Source organism: Cynocephalus volans, chromosome 9 (genome assembly GCF_027409185.1).
Source record: "Cynocephalus volans isolate mCynVol1 chromosome 9, mCynVol1.pri, whole genome shotgun sequence".
NCBI lineage: Eukaryota > Metazoa > Chordata > Mammalia > Dermoptera > Cynocephalidae > Cynocephalus > Cynocephalus volans.
Window position 1 is genome coordinate 96,515,043 of NC_084468.1, and position 27,479 is coordinate 96,542,521.

The following is a 27,479-nucleotide window of genomic DNA, read 5'->3' on the forward strand; positions in this document are numbered from 1 at the left end:
AAGCAAATAAAAATTTCATTGATCTGAAAAATATCCATTATGCTGCACAAATAAAATATTATTTTACAGTGTTTTTATAGGTTATGAAATGATTTGCATACAGTATACCATTTAATTTTCATTCTAGATTGACTGGCTATATTATACATTAGAATGAAATGTAACTCAGGATTTAGTTCATGTTGTGGAAGTATAACAAAAGCAAACATTAACTTCTAAAATACTTGTTATCTTTTACATACAGATTTATTTGCAGAAATTCCAATTCAAGAATGCAAAAACTTCAGATTTTTGGGAAGCACTGGAAGAGGTAAGGAAGAGTTTATCCCCCAATATTTTTTTTACCTGATTTACAAATGTTTTACCAATCATATCTTCACCTGACTATTCTACCTTTTTATTTTCCTTTATTTGTTAATTAATCTTCATGTTTTTTTTCAATCTTAGGCAAGTAATCTACCAGTGGCAGAAGTAATGGACACCTGGACTAGACAGATGGGTTACCCGGTGCTTAATGTAGATTATGTGAGGACTGTAACACAGAAACGCTTTCTGCTGGACTCAGCAGCAGATCCTTCCCAGCCAGTGTCAGATTTTGGGTAAGGCTCTATAATGCACTTTAAAAGAAAAGCAGAAAATTGGCAGAAATACTGGTCATTTGCTTAGATCCTGCTCTTGAGTAACGTGGCTGATGGGTGATAGTAAAAAGGCACGGTGCCTTTAGGAGAACAAGGGGATTCAAAGACCGCTGAATGGTGTCCAGCTTCACAATGGTGGGCCGAGCACTTGCCAGCGTGTGCTATTTTTCCCAGATGTCATTGAATAGAGGAATGGAAGCCCTAACAGAAATAAGCCTGTAAGAGTAGAGAGAATAAAGGGAAGGGGCAGTACGCATCATAGAATTCTGGAAGACGAAAAGCAGAAGGATAAATGCAAAGGGAAAACAAAATAAGGAGGCCAGCTCATAATGAGGGGACTTCTGTATCCCTCCACAGGCTCAGGGCTCAGTGTCAGCACGAGGAGTGAGAAGTGAGGCCAAAAATAGGGCAATTAATGTGAAGTCTAGACTCTGGACGATTGTGTCTGTTGTACCTGCCCCTCCCACCCCACCTTCTGTCCATCGGCTAACATTTTTTTTCTCTGTACGGAGCTCTCAAAAATCTGGCAGTGACTGCCTGCCAAAAATCCAGAGGGCTTGTTTCCCAAAAATATCAACTAAAACAGTGAAGAAGAGCTGAGGATTTCCATTTGGTTGGGACTCTCAGAGGAAAGCCTTCCTCATTATGACATCTGTGGGACGGGTGGGCTGGAGCCGCCAGCCCCTCATACACACAGAGCCCCCTGTCAGAGCTCCTGCTCAATAGCAGAGAGAGTACATACGAGCCATCAAGGATAATTAATTTACTTCTTCTTTTGAACAATCAAGGATCACAAGATAAGTGAAAAAAATCTAGAAGCATAAAAGGTTAAAATCCCGTGAGAACAAACAAACAAAAAACAAAACCCTGAGTCTGTAAGAAACATAATTGAGAAAACAGAAAATAAATTTACGAAATATATTCAGAAATGAAAGTAGCTATGATGCCCACTAACTAAAAGCAGGAGGTCTTGGAAAGGACAAACTGAGAATGCAAAAGAGCTCTGGAAAATTAAATTTTTCATTGTCAAGAAATTAACAGGCCAATTAGAAATAAATTTGGGGAATTCTCTACAAATATAGGGCTAACACACTTATAGCTAGCAAATGTGAAGGGGAAGACAAATACGGAAAGTCTAGCACCCAACTAATAGGAGTCCCCACAAAAGAAAACAGAGACACTTGAGGGGCAAGTTAAATCAAAGAAATAATAAAGCAAGCAAGGATTCTGACTAAAAGGCCCCACTGAGTACACAGTACCAAAAGGAAAAAAACCCAAAAATATATTAAGATGCATTCTCATGAAATTTTGAAAAACAAAGACATAAGTTAATGTGGGATTAGACTTCTCCATGACAACTCTGAATGCAAGAAGAGAATGGAGCAATGGCTCCCAATTATAGAAGCATAAAATATTTTCAACCTCTGATTCTGTACCCAGTCAAACTAGACCAAGTGTGAAAGTACAGTAAAGACATTTTCAGATACGGAGCACGAGAAATTGCTCTCCACATAACACTTCTTAAAAAGTTACTTAAGGCTGCAGGTGGGATTGGGAGATTGGAGGAGAGAAGAGAGAGAGAGAGAAAGGGAAAGAGGGGATATGGACGAATCTGGGACACAGGATCCAGAAAATGGTGCATCCAACCTATAAAAGCCATGAAAGGAAATGTCATGGTGCCATGAGTGCTTGTAACAGCAGGATGGCAGGGCCCAAGGTAGATGATCTCCCAGAACAAGAGAAATCCTCCTTAGTGGATAGTGATTGGGAGGATGGAAAAACTTGAGGACTTGATGAAGGCCCATCAGTTTGGTCAAGCATAAAGAGGAAAATTAGAAAAACCAAAATCAAAGACTGTATATTAATATTGTGATCCAAAACGTGAAGCAGGTGGAATAATTTTTTACCATTGATAGAGTATAAGAAAAAGGAATCCATTTGACCATGACGTCAGGGAAATTTTATGTAAGTGGCTGAGGGACCATGAAATAGGACCACAGAGAGGGAGATATAACTCCACATACTGCTTGGCCAACAATATGTGTACTGCGTAGTACAATTTCATGAACGTTATTTATTGGCTTTTAACTTTTTTAACCAAGCAATGGATAACACATACAAATTTTGTTATGGTGGCAGAATAGATTGTAAATACAAACTGTCTTAAGATTGTAACAAGAAAAATACCTGACAGAAGAAAGAAGGTGGAAGAGGGAGTAAAGGAGGAAGAAAGTTTCAGGGTACTAACTCAGGGGTGTGCATGATGTCAACATGGTGTCACTGACATCGTGTTGGCAATGATGGGAAATTGGTCATGATGGGAGTATTACGTGGAAATAGGCAAACTCTGTGTTTTGCCTTCTAAGAACAGGTTGTTAAGCATTTACCAGCACTCCCATGGATAACCTCATTTGACAGTTAGCAGAGTAGTAATGCTAACATTTACAAAGCAAGAAATGATGGTATGAGTATATTATTGAGAGGTACAATCATAACCTATAGAATACCTAAAAATAATTTTATTTTGTTAAATTGTATGTTTAAAAGGGGAATGGAATAAAAGAGTATTATAAATGAGCTCAAACAGTCTCATGGGCGAGTTAATAAATATTGTCTAAATGAAAAAATACAGGCATTTAGAGTTAGAGTTAAACTACAGGAGAACTTAAAGCCAGAAGCACTTAAAGGGGATGCCTCTGAGAGAGGTGCTGGCCTGTGGGAAAGGTGGAGGAGGAGACTGTGGCTTTTCAACACCAGCTTTTCTAGTTTTTGATTAGTGGCAAATTTATCTACAAATTGTACTAATTAAATTATCCCGAGTATTTAAACAGCACTTGGAACTTAATCAAATTCTCTTGTATATATTTTTTGTAAGAAACCTATAAATTTAATTAAATTATTCTAAACACCACTAGTTAAAATTTCACTAAATTCATTATAATTTCAAAATACAGACACCTAAACACCTAAAGAAGCAGATTTATAAATCTAATTTTTAAAAACTCCTATATATTTTTATAAATCCAACAAATTAAAACTCAAGTATATCCAACTTTTTGGACATGTCATTATGTTAAAATCAAACACTTTACAAAATGAGATTTTTGTAGACTTCTAAGATTTTCTAAGTATTTCTAAGTATTTCACCTAAAATTACAAATTCCATATGTCGCCTTCATCTCCTACCACTTTTCTCAGTCACTCTCTGCTGTCCATTGTTTTGGAGCCAGACAGCCTGGGTTCAAATCAAGATTCCATCATTTACTCTCTGTGTGACCTTGAACAAGTTTCTTAATCACTCTCTGCCTCAGTGTCCTCATCTGTTCTTATAAAATATATCAAAAGTGCTTAAAGTAGTGCCACTCAGTCAATGTTCAGGAACCAGGATGCACCACTTTGGGGACATCATCCCAGACCCAGTTACCTTCCTGAGTCCCTCCAGTGGTGGATCCTGGCTAGGATATATATATATATATATAGGGGAGCAACATGGCACGTCGTTGGTCCCCTGGACATTGTTCCAATCTCACCCATGCCAAATTTTTATTGTTCCTTCTTTCAATTTTTTAATACTTGGTTTAGGTAGAAAGACATTTGCATCCACTCCCCTCGCCCCCACCCCAGGTGTCTACTCTCCACTGCCTGATCCTATCTACTGCAGAGACCCTTTATCCTCTTGATCTCTTTCTTAATGATTTCGTTGACATTATTTTATAGTCACATATAGAAATGATCACAAGATCAATTATTCAGTAGCAATTAGAATAACATGAGGAAGGAAAATTAGAGGGTGTGAAGAAGGTGTTTCAGAAAGTGTTCCTTTAAAGTTACTGTCTTCTGTTCTAGCAAATTAGATTGGCCAACTTTAATACTGCTAGAGCCTTTGGATATTAAAATTAAAAGATATTTCTCTCTTGTGAAATGAACTTCCATTGAGAAAGTTTCACAGTAATTATTCTCTCCTGTCATATGTGTCCACTGATTTGCTGAGCCTGAATTAATTGGGGGGTGGGGGTTGGGCAGGAGGTGGGGTAGGTAGGGAGGGTCACAGAAGACTTGCTTTCCTGAGGATATGATAGTTAAGGTGAGCAAATTGGTGTTGGGGAGAGTGACTGTCTGGGATGTTCAAAATAGAAACTACAGCATGTATGAAAGTTAAAAAGGAGCCTCGTACATATAATATCCAACACTTATTGAGCATTGACTGAGTGGAGATATATTTTATTATAGCAGGAAATTGAGGCAGAGAGTGACTAAGAAACTTGTTAAGGGTCACACAGAGTGTAAATGATGGAGCTTTGATCTGAACCCAGGCTGTCTGGCTCTAAGACACTGGACAGCAGAGAGTGACTGGGAAAAGCAGTGGGAGACAGAGGAGAGGAAGGCAGGGAGCAGGTATGCAGAGCGTTGTAAAGATTTTGGACAATAGTGTGCAAACTCAAGGATTCTGAGGAGAGAATTGGCAGGATTTCATTTTTCAGAGTTCCCCTCCAGCTGCACTGTGGAGAATAGATCAGCGGTTGGGGGCGGGGGGCCGGAGTGGAGGCAGGGAGACCAGTTAGGATGATGTTGCAGCCAGAGACCCATGTGAAGGTGGATGAAGGAGATGGGCCCAGACTAGGAGCGTGGCCGTGGGCTAGAAAGGTGTGTCAGGTGTTCCAAAGATTTGGTTGCTGCTAAACTTTCTAATTAAAAAATAAATATAATGTGGAGGGAATTCACTCAAATAAATTTTCAGAGAACAATCTTCATTTCATATATTTTCCTCATCTACTATAGTAGTCATACCCATATTTCTAGAGAACTGAAAGAAGTTTATTGACACGCTCTATGATTTGTACTCTATGAGGCAGGTAACAGAACCTGTTTTCTGGCTGACAATGCAGGGCTTTGGGAATTAAGTCACACCAGTAGCATACTCAGGTGTTTCCAAAAATTAAAATGGCCAAAGTACTTTACTGTCCAAGCATCAAAGAATGAAGAGCACTCAGAATTATTAAATTAGCTACTTCCAAAACGTAGGTTGGTACCTGAACTGGAAAAGCATTGAGAAAGCTGGTCGTGCTCACCCTGTTGAGGCCCATTACCAGCCTCTCCTCCTGGAAGCCTCAGACACTCAGCCCTCTCACAGTAAATGAAATTCAGAGAAACCTGGAGATCTTGCTGTAATGCTAGTTCTGAAAATTAATGGTTCATTCCAGAACAAAGGAAAATTTGACCACCTAGACCAATATGATGTGACTCAGGGAGTCACAAGAGTGTTGAGTATATTTTATATCAAAATATAAAGTTAACTCCCCCCACTGCCACTCTGTGAGAAAATACTAAGTAGCTAAAGAGAACAACTGAAAATCCTTGAAACAGGCTTACCTGATGATTTTTCCTTTGGAGCACACTGATTCTCATGATCATAAACAGGAGATACTTACAGTAGAGCATTAGAAGATTTGGGGGATGGCGGTATTGGTATATTTTTTGTTGTTGTTGATTATGTATATTCATGGATACAAAGCTGACTGTCACCACCTGTGCCCAAGATGTGATGATCAGATCAATACTACCAGCATGCCCATTGCCACAAATTGCAATTATTCCCTGTGCCCCCTAACCAACCTCTCCCTGACATCTCTCCCCCAGCTCCCCTGGCAGCCCTAGGTGTGCTCTCTCCCTCCTCAAAGACATCACTGTGGTCTTTCTTTCCTTCCTTCTTTCTCTCTTTGCTCCTACTTATGGGTGAGGACATGCAGTATTTTTCCCTGTGTGCCTAGCTTATTTGACTTAACATGATTTTCTCCAAGCTCATCCATGTTGCTGCAAATGGCAGCATCTCATTCTTTTTTATGGCTGAGTAGTATTCCATGGTGTATATATACAACATTTTCCTTATCCAGTCATCCATCAGTGGGCATTTGGGTTGGTTCCATGTCTTGGCTATTGTAAACAGAGCTGCGATGAACATGGGAGTGCAGGTACCCTTTCAACATGATGATTTCCATTCCTTTGGGTATATACCCAGAAGAAGGATTGCTGGATCATATGGGTGTTGGTATAATTTCAACAGTTTCTAAAATGTGTTATTTCTTTCACAGAGTTTTACAAATTGTTTTCTAAAAATGTTTTGTATTCCTTGACCAAAACTATATAGCATATTAGAGTTTGTGCATGTATATGCCTGAATGCTCAATATTATAATATAATGTGTTATATTTATGTGATTTATGCAATATTTTTATTCCAAAGCCTCAAAGCATTTTACAGAAATAACCTTCTTTATTCTTAGCTAATTTTTGGTGCAGATTTCTATATTTTATAGATTTGTAGAAATTAAGAGCCATTACATGGCATAGTTTCATCACTAAAGAGTTTTGTATTAACTGTATTAATTGTATTCTACAGACTGGATAATCACTTATAAGCAAAAATGCTTGTCTATTGCTTTTTAGTTATTTTTACTTGAATTTTTTTATCTTTTAGTAATAAAGTAAAATCTTTATTTTTTAAAAATTTTAGTTACACATGGAATATTCCAGTTAAATGGACTGAAGATGAAGTATCCAGTACTATAGTCTACAATAGGTCAGAAGGAGGAGGTAAATATTATCAAATGATTTATTTCTTCTTTGAATTGATGTACTACATTAAACTAAGTGTAAAGAAGCAAGAAGACAGCTGGAACTTATGTAAATTTCAGCTAAAAGACCTCTTGAATAATTTATTGGTGATTCCAAATTTTTATCTACAATGAGAACTTTTCTACCTCAAGATACTCTTTTTGATGATTTACTGTGATTGTGACACAATAATAAATATCCATATCCAAAGGAGAAGGGCCACAGACCCAACCATTGGAAGATCAGTGTGTAAATTTTCTTCTTTCCTTCCCTTTCCCTCCCTCTCTCCCTTCCTTGCCTTCTTCCTTTTTCCTTTCTTTTTGTTTTTTCTTTATTTCAGATAAGGAAGCCATTACATTTCTTAAAATGTTATGTGATAGGCCTGGGTTTTTTTTTATGGTCTCATCAAATTAAACCAATCATTTTCTTGAAATATATTTCTGTTTTCTGTCTCCATTGATTTGTCTTTTCCTTACTCGAAAAATTTTAAAGTTATATAAAAACAAGACCTTATCATTGACCTCCAGATCACTGAAAAAAATATAAATAAGACTGGTTTCAGCACTAATCACAGAAGAATCCTGGTTTTTATACTTTTACTGTTATACTTGTTTTGTGTTTCAAAATCTGTCCCATGAGGACTCAGTTTCAGAATAGCATTTGGTATGGTCTTTCGCCCTCGGCTTCTTAAGGATAAAAGTAGATCACCCATACCTTATTTGCATATGCCTATTTGCTCCTGAAAAATGTTCTAAAACATTAATTATGATTTCCCCCGGCAAGTAAAATTTTACCCTGTTTCCAGCTTTATTAAGACATAATTCACATCGCATGCAATTCACCCATTTAAAGTGTGGAAATCCAGTGGTTTTTAGTATATTCACATATATGAATAATCATCACCACAGTGAAGAGAGCATTTGCATCACCTCAAAGAGAAGTCCATACCCATCAGCTATCACCCCTTTGTCTTCCCATACCCCTGGCCCTGGGCAACCATTAATCTACTTTCTGCCTCTATGGATTTGCCTATTTTGGATATTTCATATAAATGAAATGATATATAGCATTTTGTGACTGTCTTTTTTCAATTAGCATAATGTTTTCAAGGTTTGTCCATGTTATCAGTACTTCATTCCTTTGTATCGCCAAATCACATTGCATTATACTGATAAACCACATTTTGTTTATCCATTCATTGGTTGATGAATATTTGGATCATTTTCATCTTTTGTCTGTTATAAATAATGCTGCTATGAACACTTATGTACTAGGTTTTCTGTGGATCCAGTAGGTTTTTTTAAATTTTGGATTTTTTTTTCCTTTCTTTTATTATGAACTCTTTTGTGATTTTTATTTTTACTGCAAACTCTAACACCTTTGTTATTATGGAGGTAAGACTCCTTTCTGGAACCCTTATTGACAGGGATTGCCATTACAACAAAGTTTTCTCTTGGTCATTTATGCTAACAATTATTATAACATAGTGGTCAACGATTTTTCTGAATTTTTTCCAAATTCCCAAGATCAAGGCCATTTTTTCTTGGTATTTGATATACATTTATGTTGTATTTGAATACCAAGCTCTATCTTTGTGGTCTATCTTCTGACCACTGTCTTACTCATAAGCACATTTGACAGAGGAAAGTGGAGAAGACAGAAAAAAGACAATAACGTGTAACAGCACTGACAGCATGACAAGTTTAGGATTTCATTGGAAGGTTTTCAATAAATTTGGTTACATTAGTACATATTTTCCCCGTTGGTCCTCATGGTTAATTAAGGTTTGGAAGAATTTCTCAGCAGCTGCTTGATTTGCTGTTTACAAATTTAAAAGCATGAATAATTCATCAACCTTAACACAGTTTATCCAGCATTTTCATGGAGCGAGGTTTCTATACAAGTGAATTTTGCAGATAACTATAGCTTACTCAAGTGCTTCATAAAATAAATTTCAAGAGTTCACAATAAACATTGTTCTAATATGTATTATGTACTTATTAGAAAGAATATTTGGAATAATGAATGTAATCCTTAATTAATTAATTAATTCTTTCAAGTAAGTGTTTATTAAAAACTAACTTAAATGCCAGACACAGAGGTAGGTGTGGAGATAATGCTGGGGGAGAAAACAAAAACAAAAACAAAACAGTCCTTCACCTTGCATAGATGACTGTCTAGGGATGGCTCATCAGGCAGATATAATTCTGTGTCATCAGTACTTGGTGTCATAATGCAAGAAGTGCAGGGCACTTACAGGAGAAGCAACAGCCTCGATTTGGGGGTTCAGGGAGGTTACTAAAGAAAAGAACACCTAGGCGAGAGTTCAGGGACTAAATGGGTGATCGACCAAGTGTGTGGAGGGGACAGGCGAGCTGGACAGAGTGTGACTGTGAAAGTGAGAGAGCAGGGAGCTCTTGCACTCCTCTCTATCCCACTGTCATTACATTTAACACTTTTTTTGTTTGTTTGTTATATCTATGGACTTATCTGTGTCTCCCCTTCTCACAGAATTTTCCTTGAGGAAATGGAACTTATTCCTTGTTGTTCTGTATCTCCAGCAGGCACTGTCAGCAAGCACCTAATAATTGTTTATTGAATGAATGAATGAATGAACAAATGAGTGAAGAGGCTCTCATGTTCACAGAACTGTGATGACAGGCCTACCTTTATCTGAAACTTCAGAATCATGACTGGTCACTTAGCCAGAAGCAAACTAGACATCTCTTCCTACTTCAAAGTGCCTGCTCCATTTTTAGGCTATGCAATAAGTTCCTGTTTCCTGTTTGAGGACATCTTCAGCTCTCAGCTCAGAGCACAGATGACGAACATGTCCTGAATGTACTGAATGGGCAACCAGCTCATGTTACCAGTCCTACCTCCCTCCTCTTGGTTTCTTTGATGACACATCATTTAGAAATTCCCCAGGCAATAGTGGGACTTCCCCCAAGGTCTTTTATTTACATTTGCATTGTATGTGATATTTTAAGCATTAAAAAAAACATTAAACATGCGATTTGTAAAAGAAGAGGGGGCCTCTACCACAAAAGCTTTTCTGGCTATTCCAACCTACTTTGAATAATCTCTCCTCTCACTGTCTATGGTATTTTTATGCTGTCAGTTTCATCAGTCCTCGTTTCCACTGTTATTACTTCATACTTTAAACAGAATCGTTGTTACTCAAACTTCATATGCTCTCTCTTTTCTTTTTCAACTAAATTATACGCTCCTTGAAGACACAAACTACACATCATATTTCTTGTCCCCTGTCCAACCTATTCCCAACAACGTGCTATGCACATCCTAAGAATTTAGTAAGTCTTTGCTTAATTAAGCCTTCTTTGCCCCAGACTGCTGTGCTTTTCAAGGCTGTCTGTGTATATTTTAGTTATATCTCTACCTTTAGTATCAGCTACTATTTTGGCTGTTGTCAATGCATTTACATTTAGAAGTATGCCACTTTTTTGCTTTTAATTTTCTGCTTTCTGACATTTAGGATTGAAGGTTATCAAACAATATCAGGTAAACAATCTTGCTAAAATATAATATTTTAAAATAGACATTCCTAAGTGCATAGGGTCTGGGAGAGGGTCTAAGGCCTAGGAGATGATATGGACTTGGTGATGATTGGTTTCATAACTTTTACTTCCAGATTTGAGGATGTACTATGGATGGCTTAGATAACCAAATTCTGACTGTCATAGAAATAGGATTTACTAAAAAATCTGTAATAGCAATATTTTAAACAATGATGGGCATGTAATTTTCTATTTGATGACAGAGAGTGAAGGACTTTCTTCATTTTTTCAGGCTCAGCTCATGAAATGTACAAACTTTTATTGGATGATTATGGATTCAGTTTTGTTGGTTCAGAGTTCAAGTCATCAGTTCAGTCCTGATGTACCTAGTCTTGGAAGACTTATTCACATAAACCAAACATACAAGAGATTAACAAATAATGCTAATTTGTTAATTTACACAGATAAAATATACTGGCCTAGTGAACTAGAATACTCATGTCAGATAACTAGGCATCTCTTCCCAGGAAGAAAGTTTACTTAGTAAGGATTATAGGAGAGTTAAGGTTGATCAATTATTTTAGAAATGTCATCAGATTGTGACAGCTTGATATATTGCATTAGCCAGGTGAATCTAATTATTGCCCTTAGACATTTTCAATAGTGGCCTGATGTAATAAAAGTTTCTTGTCCATGCAACGATCCAAAGGAGGTATTCCTAACCAGCCATCTCTCCTAGGTGGCTCTCCACCAAATAGTGACTTAGAAATGCTGTCTTAGTTCTTTCCTGGATCTTAGAACCCCTTGCTGGATCTTTTGCATCTGGATAGAAGATAGGGGAAGATAACAGAGAGGCCAGGTTTAGAAGTGCATCTATTACTTCTGCTTACATTTTATGGCTAGCTCTCAATCATGTGCTGCTACCTAACTGCAAGGAAGGCTAATACATATAGTCTAGCTCTGTACCCATGAGGAAAAGGAATAGTGTGGTAAACAACTAACTGGTTTTTGCCATATACACTGTTCTCTATAAGACCTGACCTGTCGAAAGGCCTGGAACACATGTGCCAGCTCAATTTGGTACCTGCTTCCCTGGGCAGACTGGAGACACACTAACAGATCTTCACTGTGCAACTCTCCTTTGTAATTATTCTTCCCAATCTCTAAAATCATCCCTAATGATAATCCTTCCTCATCACAGGCAGGTTTTATTTTTCCAAATTCCTGTTCATTGCAGATTATGTGTTAAAACTACACATTTCTTTTCAGGCAGATTCTGTAACCCACTTGCTGACATTTAGGAAGAACTCTATAATTATCACTAATACAATCATGAATACTTTCTTGAATGGGTAACTTGTTGAAAACATTACCACAAATGGATAAGCAATCCATTTTACAATGGATTATGTTAGCCTTAGTTTCAGAGATCGCCATTTTCTTCCTTAACTCCAAATTATTTTTTTAAAATAAATTTTATTGTATATATTTAAGGTATACAACATGGTATTACGGGATACATATAGATAGTAAAATGTTACTATAGTGAAGCAAATTAACATATCCACCATCTTGCATAGTTACCCATTTTGTTTTTTGGCAAGAGCAACAAGTATTCTTTAAAATGACTGCTCAATTCCAGACACAATGCCAGGTACTGGGGACACAAATACAAACTAGGTGGTCTTGTTCCTAGTCCTCTGGGGCTTACAGTCTTTTGGGTGATGCAGGCATGTAAACAATTGCAACACAACTATCATATTTGACCCCAAATTCTGATAATGCATCCTACTTGAAATTTTTAGCTCTTCAAGTGTACTTTGTGCGTCATTAGTCAAAAAGTACTACTCTTGTGTCTTTCAGCTGTTTTACTGTTAAGTGATGCACAAAATTTCATAAGATATAAGCGCTGTCATTTTACACTGAAAAATAATTTGCTTAAAGAATTAGTGCAACGCAGCATTTATATCATTAAGGAAAAATGTTTGTTTCTCTAGAAAGCTCCAGCTATTACAAGCTGTCTACTTGTCTAAAACTTGTTCTAATTATTAATAGATGATAGTAACATTAAGAAATTGTCATGTGTTCTCCGTTACTGAAATGTATTGGGGATGAAATTAAATGGCCTCTAGATGAAATTTTGAAAAGGTAATTATCAGTCTTCTCTATCATTTAGACAAGTAATAAAAAAAAAAAAGAATTTCCTAGAAAGAGCCCCTACCCAGAAATAATTTATTCAACACTTTTATGCATAGAATTAGTAAAAAACAGAACAAACCATTTATAAGTTGAGTGACAGAGTGTTTCGTGGCCATTAAATTTATATTTTCAAATATATAAAATAAAATTAGAAGGCATTAATATAATTTCAGATGAAAAAGGATTACTAACCATAAAAAAAGAAGAGTCATTATGTGCATTGTGTGTTTGTGTGAGTGTACATGGAAGATACACACATAACATACACAGACAATGAAAACGTGTTAACTGTGGTAGGTTATTTTTATATTCTTCTTTATACTATGCTCCATAAAGAACACATACTTTTGTTATAATCAGAAAAAAATGAATAGTAAACGGAGAAACAGAAGGAAATGTACGCCCTTACTGTTAAGTGTCACCAGGAAAAGGCATCAGTATTTCAGTCTGACTGACTTCATTATGTAACTGAACAACCCAACAGTATTTTGCTGTTGACAACTGCTCTGAAAGTAGCATGAACTTGGAAAGTCCTTAACTGCTGACTTCCTGGATCTCAGCTTCCTCATCTATAAATTGAGAAAAATCACAGTAACTCTACACAGGCTTTACTAGGTATATATAAAGCACACTAAAACACTGCAGCATTTAGATGGATTGCCAGGAACATTTCAGTGTTATTTATATTTGCTTCGCTATTTATAGAACTGGCAGCCTATCTCCTTTCACAATAATGGGGATAGCTACCATCTGTCGGACACATAACACGTAACTACGTGACCAACACTTTACCTATGTTATCTTATTTAATCTTCACAACAGGCCTGTGAGGAATTTTTATCCCTATTTCCCTCATGGAGAACTGGAACACAGAGGGGTCGAGTGATTTGGCCAAGGTCACACAGCTAGTAAGTCACAGAGCAAGGATCTTATCCTAGTTCTGTCAGACTCAAAGTTCATGCTCTTTCTCTTGTAACATATGCCTTTATGCTTAGCAAGAGACTCTCCTCTTGATGCAAACATTCTAAGCACACGGTTGCCAAAAGATTAGTTTTCTTTCAACAACTTGTCCGTGAGAGAATGACAAAGAAAGATAAATACTACATGAGTGAGGTAAGGGTTTATAATTTGTCAAGTACCTACTCTGAAAGTTCCTAAAGAAACTTATTGTCTTGCTGAAGAGCTTACTCATATATTATGAAAAACTACTGTGTCCTGGATATCTTCCAGACCGTGCAAACACTTCCAAAATTTAAATCATCTTTCCTCCCCAAATGACTCACCTTCCTCTAGTCTCCAATAGCAGCACCATTATTCATCCAGTCATGCAAGCCATTTTCCCTCCTCCACTGTCCACATCAAGTCCAAAAAACAGTGTTGATTTTACCTGTGATATGACTCTTGAATACATCACCTGCTTTCAGTTTTCATCATCTCCACAGTAGTGTAAACCCTCATCCTCTCCAGCCCTAGATTACAGTGGACTCTGAGTTAGTCTTCCTGCCTCTAGAATCCCCTCCGAAATATCTCCCATATCACTGTCAAAATTACCTTTCTAGAAAACAGACTTGACCATGTTATTTCCCTGCCTAAAAATCATCCCACCTCTCAGAAGATGGACTCCTTTAGTGTGGCACGTGGCTCTTCACAGTGAAGCCCTGATAGTTATTTCCAGCCTCTTCTATTTCCAGTGTCTCACCCTACATTAAACTATTTGAAATTCCTTACATATACTAACTGTTCCCATACCATTATTTAAATTGTTTATTGTTCATGGAGACAAAAGAGTACATGAATTGAAAAATGTAGGAGTAATGCTAAGAAACACTGATCATATCAGAGCATACCTATTATTTTAAGTGTGTGTCTTTTACCTGAAACATAAGTCTCTGTTCCTTTGATGTTGGGTTTCTAAAATCTATGTACTGGAGCCCTGTGTAAATATCAAATGCTACCTTAGAAAGAAAGTTAATTTGGTAAATCCATTGATGAAAAAGGATTGATGCAATCAATTGAAATAAGGAAGTAGGAGACTTTACAAATAAAAATAAAATTGGAAGAGCAAGTATGAAATTAATTACAAAATCAAGAATGCTGTATTTGGATTTCAATTCTATTGCAAGCCTTCTTGACATTTTAAGAGTTACTGATTCTCAAATCACTATTTACTTAACAATAGCAATTTCCATCAAATTGAATGTTAACTTCAATGAAATATTTTTTTAAATGTTTACATTTTTATCCCCTCCTCAGTCATCTCCAGTGAATATTCTTTGTGTAATTAACCTACTACTGTTAGGAATATATTGACTACCCCTGAAGGCATGGACTTCTCTGTCTTTAGGCATTGTTTTCTTTTATTGAAGGATCGACCAGCCCAGGATTATTTCACCCATTTGGCAAGCTTCTGCCAGTAAGAAGTCACAAATTATAGGACATCGATTTACATGACATTTCTTTTTTAGCTCACTCACTCCAGTGACATTCTAAAGTTAGGCAAATAAATAAGAATTAGGTTTTGGGGCTTTGGATCCAAATCAAACTTGACTCCTTGAGCTAATATTTCTTTTCTCTTCTTTTCTTTTTGCCCTCTGGGTCTAATTTCTCTGTGTTTACAATATATGCAAACATGGTTCTCATTAGTGTTTATTTACTCCACAGGAATCACTTTGAACTCTTCTAATACTAGTAGAAATGGTTTTCTCAAAATAAACCCAGATCATATTGGGTTTTATCGTGTAAATTATGAACTATCAATTTGGGACTCGATAGCTCTAAATCTTTCTGACAACCACAAGGTAAGAGATAGCAATAGTTATGAATTGTTTCACTTTTGTTCTAAGAACAGCATCTTCATGATGTTAATTATTTTTCAATACACTTTGTTTTAGGAATCATGTTTCTTACCTCTTCTTCTTCTTCTCCCCAGACCTTTTCTTCTGCTGATCGTGCAAGTCTGATTGATGATGCTTTTGCTTTGTCAAGGTATGTTTTAGAATGAGACCAGATCACTTAAAAGACTGTGGGCTTTATCATAAAATCTTTTAAAAAACAGATTATAACATCTAGATACTAATCAATTTTAGGTTAAAATATCCAAAGTCACTATTTAAAATGTTATTGTTTTTCTTAACCCTCTTTTTAAAAGGTCGTATGAGGCTTAGAGCTAAAATACTGATATTAGCCGTTAATGTCCACATAAAAGCTCACCCACCCTGTTGACTTTGAGTACAGTTTGTCTATATCAGAATACTTGAGCTAATTAGGAGTGACATTTGCAAATGCTCAAAAGTACACCTTCATAATTTGATTTAATAAAAAGACAAAGAATGTGTTTCATTAATTCAATTATGTGAGCCCAAGTCCACTGTAAGATTTGGTGGCTAGAATTGTCAAGTCTTGTTCAGGTCATTGGGGTAAGAAGAATGAGCCATGGTGTTCTAGGACTGATAAGAATTAAGGTACCATTTAGGAAATTTGACTTCTTTCTCAAGGCCTAAAGTAATCTGCACTTAGAAAAAGATAATCATCATAGATTAGGGGAATTGAGGAGTAGTAACCATGGTACCTCTAAATTTTTTTTCAGGTAGGCTAGCACCAGTAAGTTAACAAGCATTTATTGAGTTTCTGGCACTTTGCAGGAGCTTGGGACATTGCCAATTTTACTTCTCTGGCTTTGAGGCTGCCGCATTCTAGTTATAAGCAATATACTGAGAATGAGATGCACTTCCCTAGGTAGCCTCCTGTGGCCTCTTTGTTTGGGTTTGGTGTCCCTCTTATGTGCCCTTATATTTCCCCACAGTATTAGATTGTCATTGCTTATTAATTGTCCATTTCACTCATCAAACTTTACGTTTCACAAGGGTAGGCACCCATACCCAGCTCCTGACCATATGTAGCTAATAATAGTTGATGTTCAATAAATACTGGCTGAATAGATGGCTGGAAGGATAGTATAATCATACTAAAGACATGGGAGAGGAAGTTTACATAGACTTCCTAGACAGTATATTGGAGATCAGAAATCTCCCTGATGTTTTTCAAAGAAGGAATTATATGGTTAAAAAACAGTCTCCTAAACCTGATTGAAATCATGATTCCGTATCACCTTGAGTAGGTCTCTTAACTTCTCTGGATCACTTTCTTTATTAGTAAAATGGAGATGACCTCATGAAACTCTTGTGAGGAATAAATGAGATAATAAATATAAAGCACCCCAAAGAGTAGAGTACTCGATAAATTACATTACTTGACCAAAATGCATCCACTATTGATTTAACAACAAAGATGCATTTAAAAAAGCTATTCTCAATTTGATCTAGATTACCTTTGTATTTCTTTTTTATAGCAATAAGATGCTCTTTAGTGAATATCCAAGTTTAATCTCCTGGATAGGGAACAGATTAATTACTTTCATTATATTACAGTATGCCACTCACTCATTTAAAAAATATGTATTGAGCACCTACTATGTGCCAAGCACTTTGCAGAGACTAGAGAATTAAGTGATGAAAGAATATGATCAATAGGTATTTTAAAACATAAGGAATCATTTAGAATTTTTTCTGGGAAACTCTCCTGTGAATGCACCTTTTCCAAAGGTCAGCTTCTTGGTTGTTAGAAATTACAAAGAACTGTAAAATCTCTATAGTTTAATTCCCATCACAACACAATGCAGACAGTTCTTTTTGCTTTAAGACGAAGTGAAAGCCTCTTGAACAACTCTCTCTGAGGAACTGTGTATAAAGCAAGTAACTCACAGTATTGAAAGACTTTCTCGCATTTGCTCAGCTCCTTGGCCACAGCCACATAAAATTATGAAGAGCTGTGGAAAGGAAGAAAGTGAAACAAATTTAAAACCAAAACATACATAGGATCACACAACAACAGAGCTAGAAAATACTTGAGCTATCACCTGGTCCTATTTCTTTCTGCAGCTCTTGAGGAAAGGGGGACTCAGAGAGTGACAGACTCCACCAGAGTTAGAGTTGTGTCCACACCACACTGAAACTTTAGGGGGAAAAAAAGCAGAAACATTTAGTTTTATAGGTTAAGTACCTGTGGCAGGTCTACGTAGGTGTTTAAAAAGAAATAAAACTACAGTATTATGTTTAATAATCAGGACTAAAATGGTGCATCCGAAAATAAATATATTCTTTATTCCCCTGTCCCATCCCTTCAAACCTGATTTGAAGAGCTAGTACTTGCTCTTACTGCCTGGGCTGGGCACAGGACTCTTTTGGTCAAGGAGAGGAATAAAAGTTCACCCCATCACTTCTAGTCCCCCCATGCCATCTTAGTTCCATAATATGCCCAGTCAAGTAAAATCGTTAAAGCTTTCTATTTCATTTAAAGTTTCCCCCTGCCCCCACCTCTGTCAGCCACCCACAGCGGGAATGGGACACTTGATTTCCCTCTCGTTACCCTACTTGGAGCTTCTGCTGCTTCTCTGCACTCACCACGCTGCCTGTAGTTCTTTGAAGTTAAGACAAGAAGAACAGGCAGGGAGAATGGTTGAGAGGAAGAAAGACTGTGATGTGCTATCTACTTTTGGTTTTTTTTGAACTTTGTTTGATGTTTATTGCTGACTCTTTTCCTTGCATGGAGTTTTCATGAGATTTTTGCCACCCACACCTATTTCATTGCCGAGGGTCTTTCTCCTGCAGCTTCCTTGAGGTGGGCAAGTAAAAACCTCCAACCCACTTCTGCTCCATTGGAAGTATCCATGTGTCATTTGCCCCAACAATGTCTGGGAGGACAGGCCACCCAATGCAGTCCCATCTCTTCACTCTGAGGTCAGAGCACTAGCCAACCATGATCTCTCATCCTTTAGATTTCTCAGGGTATCAGACACCAGGCCACTGTGCCCCCAAATTCCAGTAAACACAGGTAAAACTCTGAGTTGTGCCACTGAAACCCCTTTTCCTAGACTTAATCTGAGAGAAAAGCATCCTTTAGCCCTCTCCCTTGGAGGAGAGAGCATTACAGTACACCCATAGTGCTCTCTAAAAGCCCTCTGCTAAAATGTCACTCTCCCACTTAGCTGTCCAGCCTCTTTTATAGTCTGGTGGCGGGTTATCAGCTAAAGGTCACTATGACCTGTTCTTGGCCATGTTGGTCCTGCTTTGGTGGTCTTGCATCTTACTTTGAAGCATAGACCAAGGGACCTGGTCTTGGGGCCTTGCCAAAATGGAGACAGAAAGAATCCTTTTTTCTTCACCTGTCACACTAGTCTATTTTGTTTTTCTTTTGCTTTTTTTCCTCAGTAGCAGATATTGTGCTCAGCAGCCCACTGTTTGACACAGCCAGGAGAGGGGTAGGTCGTCATGTAAGGGAAAGCAGAGAATGCTGGCTGGCAGGAAGAATGGCAAAGAGGACAGCTTACTAGACCCCATCTCTCATGAAATCCCAAAATCAACTCAACACGGTTTAAAGACTTAAGTGTAAGACCTAAAGCTATGAAACTACTAGAAGAAAACACAGGGGAAACACTGTAAGACATTAGTCTGGGCAAAAATTTTATGGAGAAGACTTCTAAAGGGTAGGCAATGAAAGCAAAAATAGAAAAATGGGATTATATCAACTAAAAAGCTTCTGCACAGCAAAGGAAACAATCAACATAGTGAAGAGACAACCTGCAGAATGGGAAAAAAATATTTGCAAACTATGCATCCAACAAGGGATTAATATCTAAAATATACAAGGAACTTAAACAGTTCATCAGCAAATAAACAAATAATCTTGTTTTAAAACGGGCAAAGTACCTAAATAGACATCTCTTAAAAGAAGACCCACAAATGGCCAACAGGTATATGAAAAAATGCTCAACATCACTAATCATCAGGGAAATGCAAATCAAAACCACAGTGAGATATCATCTCACCCCAGTAAGAATGGCTGTTATCAAAAAGACAAAAAATAGCAAATGCTGGTGAGGATGTGGAAAAAAGGGAACTCTTATACACGGTTGGTAGAACTGTAAGTTAGTACAGCCATTATGGAAAACAGTATGGAGATTCCTCAAAAAGCTAAGAACAGAAGTATCATACGATCCAGCAATCTCACTGTTGGGTATTTATGCAAAGGGAAGGAAATTAGCATACTGAAGAGATATCTGCAACCCTATGTTTATTACAGCACTATTCACAATAGCCAAGATATGCAATCAACCTAGGTGTTCATCAATAGATGAATGGATAAAGAAAATGTGGTATATATACACAATGGAATACTACTCAGCCATAAAAAAGAATGAAATCCTGCCATTTGTGGCAACATGAAGGAACCTGGAAGACGTTATGTTAAGTGAAATAAGTCAGGCACAGAAAGACAAATACCATATATTCTCATTCATGTGTGAACACCAAAAAGAAGTAAAAGAGCAGAACTGTGGTTACTAGAGGCTGGGAAAGAGAGGAGGAAGGCAGGTAGGGGAGGTTGTTTAATGGATACAAAATCACAGCTAGTTAGGAAAAATGAGTTCTAGTCATCAACAGTAGTTCTATTCATCTATAATTAACAGTGATTTATTATATGTTCTCAATTGGCTCAAATGCTCTCCTCACAAAGAAATGATAAATTTTTGCAATGATAAATATGCTAATTACCCTGATTTGATCATCAAACATTGTACACGTGTATTGAAATATAGCTCTGTACTCATAAATATGTAAAATCAATTTGTGCCAATTAAAAAATAAATAACTAGAAAAGAGTATCTTGACTAATCACCACAAAAATAAGTGTTCAGAGGATGGATAGGCTATCTACTCTAAGTGAAACATTGTATAATATATGCATGTGCAATATATGCATGTATTGAAACAACACATTGTACCCCACAAATGTGAACAATTAAATTTTAAAATAAGATAAAAAGAAAATGCAATTGAAAAAAATCCATCTTTTTGACTTTCAGAAGCTATTCAGTTGCTTATGTTTTCTTAGAATTATAACAGTAATAAAGTATTATCCTTTAAAAAAATAGTATTTCTAAATTTTTTGAAAGAGAAGAGTTTATTTTTATTTATGAAGATTAGTGGGAAATGTATAAGGGAGAAGATGTAATAAAGGAAAATATAAGTTCAATTTTTGAATGTTGTAAGCATTCATATTCATGAGTACTGTTGCTCATGCTTCTTCACAGGCAATTATAAATAATTTCAATATAATACATTTATAGTGGCATTTGTATATTATAATCAGCTTGTGAACCTAAACTTTTAAAGTTTCTATTTATTAATATTAACTGTATAGTGAAATGGCTTTCGTTTTATCTGAAAATTTGCTATCGTCACTTTTCAAATGTACATCTTAATGTCATCTTCCTCCTTACTCCTGAATGTATGAAAGCTCTGATACATCATTTTGAACAAAATTCTTTGATTGGGTCTCAACAATATATGCAATTTCTTAATTTATTGATAGAAGAATCCTCATTAATTTGATGAACTACGATTCCCCTATTAGTATTATCAGTCGGATGGAAACTAAAGTCTATAGTTTTTAATTAACCGTGTTTTTTTTTTTTTTCTCAGAGCTCAACTTCTAGATTATCGGGTGCCTCTGAACTTGACAAAGTATCTCACAAGCGAAGAGGATTATTTACCGTGGCAGAGAGTAATTTCAGCCGTAACCTACATCATTAGCATGTTTGAAGATGATCAAGAACTATACCCTATAATTGAGGTGATGTTCATGCTGTGATATCTTATGAAAGTAAATGCTTAGCCATTAGTAGAAGAAAATGCTTTCTGAGGGAAGTTGCTACTGGGTGATGCAAAAGCATATCTGCCTCCCAAGTGAAATCAAAGGAAAGTGTCATGACGTGACTAATCAAAGCAAAGACATGTTATCTATTCTTTTTCCATTTAAAGTGTATTAGTATTTGTCGTTCAGTAAACCACTTAAAGGTATATTTTAGTGTTAGAATGAATACAATAATTTTTTATTTAAATTATTCATTCTAAGTTATAAATATTAACTAGATCCTATTTTAAATGGATTTATCTATGTTAAAATGAATTTGTTACCAAAATATAACATTATATTTCCCTGTTTTTACTACTGTTATTTTCACATAAAGATTTTATTATAAGATTTCTGTAGCACTTTGCTAGGACAGTTGTAATTTTAAACAATTTCTAGATTTAAATCTCTAGCTCTTCCACTTAATAAATGAAAGAACTTAGACAAATGACTTAATATTTGTAAGTTTTAATTTCCTTTCTTCAATAGGAACATCAGCACTTGCCTGACTATGGTAATGAATAGTGAGGATCAAACAATATAAAAGTCCTTTGTAAAACTAAAGCAATATACAAATACTAGCTTTTAAAATTATTTTATGGACAATCTTCTTGGTACTGGAAGTATGTCAAGTGTTTTTCTGTGTATTACATATGTTAACTAAGAAATGGAGGTTAAAAGGGACTTCCCCCAAATTTTATAAATCCTTAGAGAAAGATCCAGAATGGCTTTTATCTTCAGGACTGAAGCAAAATGGAAAAGTGACAAAAACTGAATACATTCCTTCTTAAGGACGGGCCTAAAGTTCTTTGAACTAGTAGGAAAAAAGATTACAATAGGGGGCACTGTTGATAAATAGTAAATTATCACTCATTGTACATGATGCTTTTATTTCAGGAATACTTCCAAGGTCAAGTGAAGCCCATTGCTGATTCTCTAGGATGGAATGATACTGGAGACCACCTCACAAAGTTATTTTTGCCTTTTTAAAACTAATACTCCTTTAACATTTGATCGTGTGTTTTAAGACGTGTTGAAAGTGCTTAAGGCCCGGCTTTGTGCTTGTTGTTTTTTTTTAAGGTTACTCCGTACCTCCGTGTTGGGGTTCGCATGCAAGATGGGAGACAGAGAAGCCTTGAACAATGCTTCTAAATTATTTGATCAGTGGCTAAGTGGGAATGTCAGGTGACTACTCACCTTGTTTTCATTTTGGAAAGACTTTAAACTGAGAAATGAGTCCTTTAAATTTCTGAAACACTGTTTCATCTTCCAGTCTTCCTGTAAATCTCAGGCTTCTGGTGTATCGGTATGGGATGCAGAACTCTGGCAATGAGACTTCATGGAACTATACTCTTGAGCAATACCAGAAAACTTCATTAGCTCAAGAAAAAGAAAAACTGCTGTATGGATTAGCGTGTGTGAAGAATGTTACCCTTTTGTCGAGGTCAGTTCGGCTTTTATTTCACTTATATGAATGGTATTCAATACTTTCTGTGTCAATCTCTTTAAGACTCTGATTAAAGTATAATGACTTCCCCCAAAATTCATTAAAAAGTTTTTATCCTTGCAAGAAACAAAACATTAAGATTAATATTAATAACGTTAAGATTGGCTTAAACAATAAAGAGTGTAATCTCATATGAAAAGATTCTGGAGGCAGGTAGTTTTCAGTCACGTGCAGTGGCTTTTTTAAAGTTTTGGAGTCAATATAACCCACATTTGAGTGTGTTACTTCAGCCATCTACAGTCTTCCAGTGTTGAATGATGACCAGAGCAAAAGAAGATTCTGCAGCAAACCCAGGCTGCAGGAAAAGCTTCCCTGGAATTCCTTTCTTATCTGAAACATATGATAAATGGTTGTATTTTCATTTACCCAAACAACTGCAAGTACAAAGAAAATGTAGTGTCTTTATTTCCTATCTGATTGTTCTCAAGAGTTCTCACACCAGGGTTGATGAGCCAGTAAGATGAGGAACAACTGGAGTTGAGCATTTTTGTCTGTCAGTCTACTTTTTAAATCAGTTGTTAAACTAGAATTCTAGTTTAAATAGTCTTCTTGGAGTAAATGTTCAGTCTTTAGAATCCGTTCCTTTCCTCATTTTCCTTCTGTATATAGGGGAATAAGGCATCCCATGGTGATGGAAAAAGGGACCTCTGGTCCTTCCTGGTTTTGCCTTAAGGTGTTTACCTAGTTTGGTCTTGGACCAGAGCCCACTGATTTTTCATTGATCACATTTTACCTGCTGGAGCCCTGTCTGCCATCCAGAGACAAAAACTGTAGCCCCAGTCATTTGCTTCCGTTCACGAACACCTGCATTGCATGGCATGTCTGTCTTCCCAACAGCCCTTCCAGCACCCCTGCATTTTATTAAGAAACTTCTAGTCTACCCTACACAGTACCCACAAGTCAAAGGAGCAAGGAGTATTATCTTAAATACATTAATATATTCACCTCATCTACCTAGAATGTACTATTCACACTCCCATGCCATTTTGACGTAGTACAAAAGTAGATACTGAATGACAGTCCTTTTCCCTTGGGACTAGAGGGAGTGGTGTTTTCCAGTTCATGTGGCATGGACTTCCCTTAGAGCTTGAGTTTTCTCCAGTCTCACTTAGGGTAAATTTCTATAGTCAAGTATGCTAGTCTGGCTCTTGATATACTAATAAAAACATAAGAAATTTAGAAATATCTCTTCTCTTTGACAAAGGCTGACTCTTAGAACTATCTCACAACTCAAGTTTAACAGCGATCCCTTTGTTGTAGTTATGATCTCCTATTTGCCTAAAGATATAAATAAATCAAGCGAGTGGGTACGAAGCCATGGGGCAGCAGGACTTGGAGAATATGAAAATATATCTGTCTATCAGCAGTAGATATCTGTTTTTGAGGTGCCTTCTCTTAATGAACAAAATATGTGCCAATCTTATTCGGAAACACTTTTTGAATAATAATATTAACTTGTAAGGTATTGGGCTAGAAAAGTAATTCTAGGTGCAGCCATGGCATAAATTTAATAAAATCTATCCATTTGGTCACTTAATTTATCTTGGACCTATTTGCATTATGCTATAATTAAAGCCAACTAATCTAACCATAGTTTACATTATAAGGTTGTTTCTTACAATCTAGGGAAGAACAAACAAGGTCTAACAGTTCTAGAAAATAAAAGCGTAAATAATTTCTCTTAATTTACTTTCTTCTTTTTAATTTAGTGGAATAACAGGTGAATTGCTTCTATGCAATAAGTGGTATTTCAAAAGATCAAGTTAAAATTTTGTGTTTTTATTTTAGTACTTCCAAAATAAGGTAGTTTTTAAATGTTTCTGTAGTTTACATTTCACTAGTCCTCAAAATCATAAGTCATTCTTTAAAAAACAGTTAAACAAGAGCTGGCCAGTTAGCTCACATGGGACACTGTGGTGCTGGTAAAAACAGTTACACATATTAGAAAATTAAAACTTTTTTTTCATCATTTGTCATATTTAATTAAATTTGTCAGTTGATGCCTCAAGAATTGAATTGCTGGAATGAAAGCTATGTTGTATTGGAATTTAGCTAAGGGTGAACATTAAAAGTTCATTTTGAATTGTTTTTCTGTTTGGCTTCTCACAGGTATTTGGATATGCTCAAGGACACAAACCTTATTAGAACTCAGGATGTGTTCACGGTCATCCGGTACATCTCATATAACAGCTATGGGAAGACCATGGCCTGGAATTGGATACAACTCAACTGGGACTATCTAGTTGACAGGTGGGATGATCAGATAATGGCCTGCTGTGCTCTTTGTTTGTTACCATATCCAGGTTCCTTCTTTTTTCTCTTTGGAGCACTTTCTCTGACAACTATATAATATGAGAAATGGTATATTATCAGAGGTAAAGAATCATGGTATTTTCTTTTCAGGGAAGCAATGTGCTAGTTAATTTTAAGCATAATCCCTTTTCAGGAAATTATTGTTTCCAACTGATCTATAAGATTCTGCGATCTGGAGAGGTGACTAAACTGCATTATTTTTAGTTTGGTTAACACTAATTAGTATAATACTGCCTGTTGTGCTGTATCCAGCATAATGCCAGGCACTTATTTAGTTCTCAATTAATATTAGATGAAACTAAATGAGAATTCCTGGACCTGGGTTGGATTATAGCCCTGTATCTTACTGGGCATGTATGGGTGATAACTTTTATCTCCCCTGACCAGATCTAATGATCTGGTATCATGATCTTCAAGTGTATAGACTAGTTCTTAAAAGGGAACTATATTTCCCAGGAAATAGCAGCTTTAAATTGAGAAACAGCAAGGATGAAAAAAGAGAAAAATCAATGAAGTTTCCAAACTTCTTGTTTCGTCAGCCCCATGTGGAAGAAATATTGCTATTCTTGGTTCTGGTCCTCTAAACATAATGCTCAATTTCTATTAAAAAGATGTTTTCTTGACAGAGTATTACATAGAACATAGGATGAATATATGTCCCAAATAAATGTGTAAACACTGACCAAAAGACCTTTACCATCTGTAATCCCCACATTAGGAAACAGCCTCTGTGATCTCCTTCTAATCTCTCCTGTCAATCCAGCAGCACTGCATGGTTGATAATGAGAGCCTGATGAGAAATACCAACTACAATGATGACTTTTATTTCTTTTCTCTTTCTACCCTACAATTCACAGGTGTCACTGTGTCTATATTTCTCCTCCTTCTGACATCCAGACTATATCTCTAGTTTTCAGCCAAGGTAGTCTACATTGCTTCTGCCTATTTGTGATACATTTTTGCCTTTTCTATTCTTGTGACTATTGAATGTAACTGCTCATCCATCACTATGAAGATTGGTTGTGCATGTGCATGCTTGTGCGCACGTGTATGTGTGTTGTTCATCAGTTTATAATTGTTTCAATGAAATGCTTGGTTTAGAATGAATAAATCTACCTATTAAGAACATGTTATCTGGGTGTAACAATTCATGTCATGCAAGGTAAAGTAACACACTCAATTTTGAAAGATGTATGATGACACACTACTGCATGTTTTGTTTTAATCAAAAAGACCATAGAACTATCTTTTTTTTTTCTTTCTTTCTTTTTTTTTTTTTTGGTGCATGCCGCAAGAAGTCTATGTATATAAAGCACAGTGCTTACTTTTGAATTATTGTGAAAAGACAAGTAAACAATGTTCTATTTTGCATTTTATTAAATGACCATTCACTTATTGTTTATTAAATATAAAATTTCTCAAGGCCTATTTAAATAGTGCTTATATAATTTACCTCAAGTAATGCATTTTGAGTTTTTAAAAATTAGTTCATTGTTATACCTCTAAAAAAAAATTAAAGAGTAGGAAAAAATAAGTTTTACCTGGTCATAAAGGTCATAAACATCTGGCCTTAAAATAAATGAATTAGACCTAATAAACTGATTTTTTTCCAAGAAAAACAAATCGATAAACTGCTTCCAGAACTAGTTCCAAAACCCTTGCCTAAGGCTTTTAGTATTTCTTCATAGTCTAATGGTCTTATTCTCATGAGATATTATTTCAAATGACCACAAACATAAAATTATATAATAACCACATGTCTAACACACACAAAAAAACCAATATTAATTATGTTTGGTTTGAATAAATAGAATTTCTCCATGAAAAATGGATAAGACAAATTAAACAGAAATGAGCAAGTTTTATCCAAATATTTCCAAACTCTCGAACATTTTTCAAATTTCATGAGTAGTTCTATTGCCTTCATTTCTGAACAATTTACTGT

General features: G+C 36.1%; 1 protein-coding gene across 2 annotated transcripts in view; it reads left to right on the plus strand.

Annotated features, from left to right (window-relative positions):
* ENPEP (glutamyl aminopeptidase) overlaps positions 1-27,479 on the plus strand; it is an 82,654-nt gene that overhangs the window by 40,746 nt on the left and 14,429 nt on the right. Inside the window, exons 9-18 of one of the 2 annotated variants that reach the window (XM_063107792.1) lie at positions 245-310; positions 448-599; positions 7,149-7,228; positions 15,628-15,764; positions 15,896-15,951; positions 21,504-21,654; positions 22,612-22,685; positions 22,795-22,899; positions 22,988-23,158; positions 25,331-25,471. In XM_063107792.1, coding sequence (XP_062963862.1) covers positions 245-310; positions 448-599; positions 7,149-7,228; positions 15,628-15,764; positions 15,896-15,951; positions 21,504-21,654; positions 22,612-22,685; positions 22,795-22,899; positions 22,988-23,158; positions 25,331-25,471 — 1,133 coding nt within the window. The remainder of the gene's footprint in view (positions 1-244; positions 311-447; positions 600-7,148; positions 7,229-15,627; positions 15,765-15,895; positions 15,952-21,503; positions 21,655-22,611; positions 22,686-22,794; positions 22,900-22,987; positions 23,159-25,330; positions 25,472-27,479) is intronic. The other variant, XM_063107791.1, reaches the window with a different exon arrangement.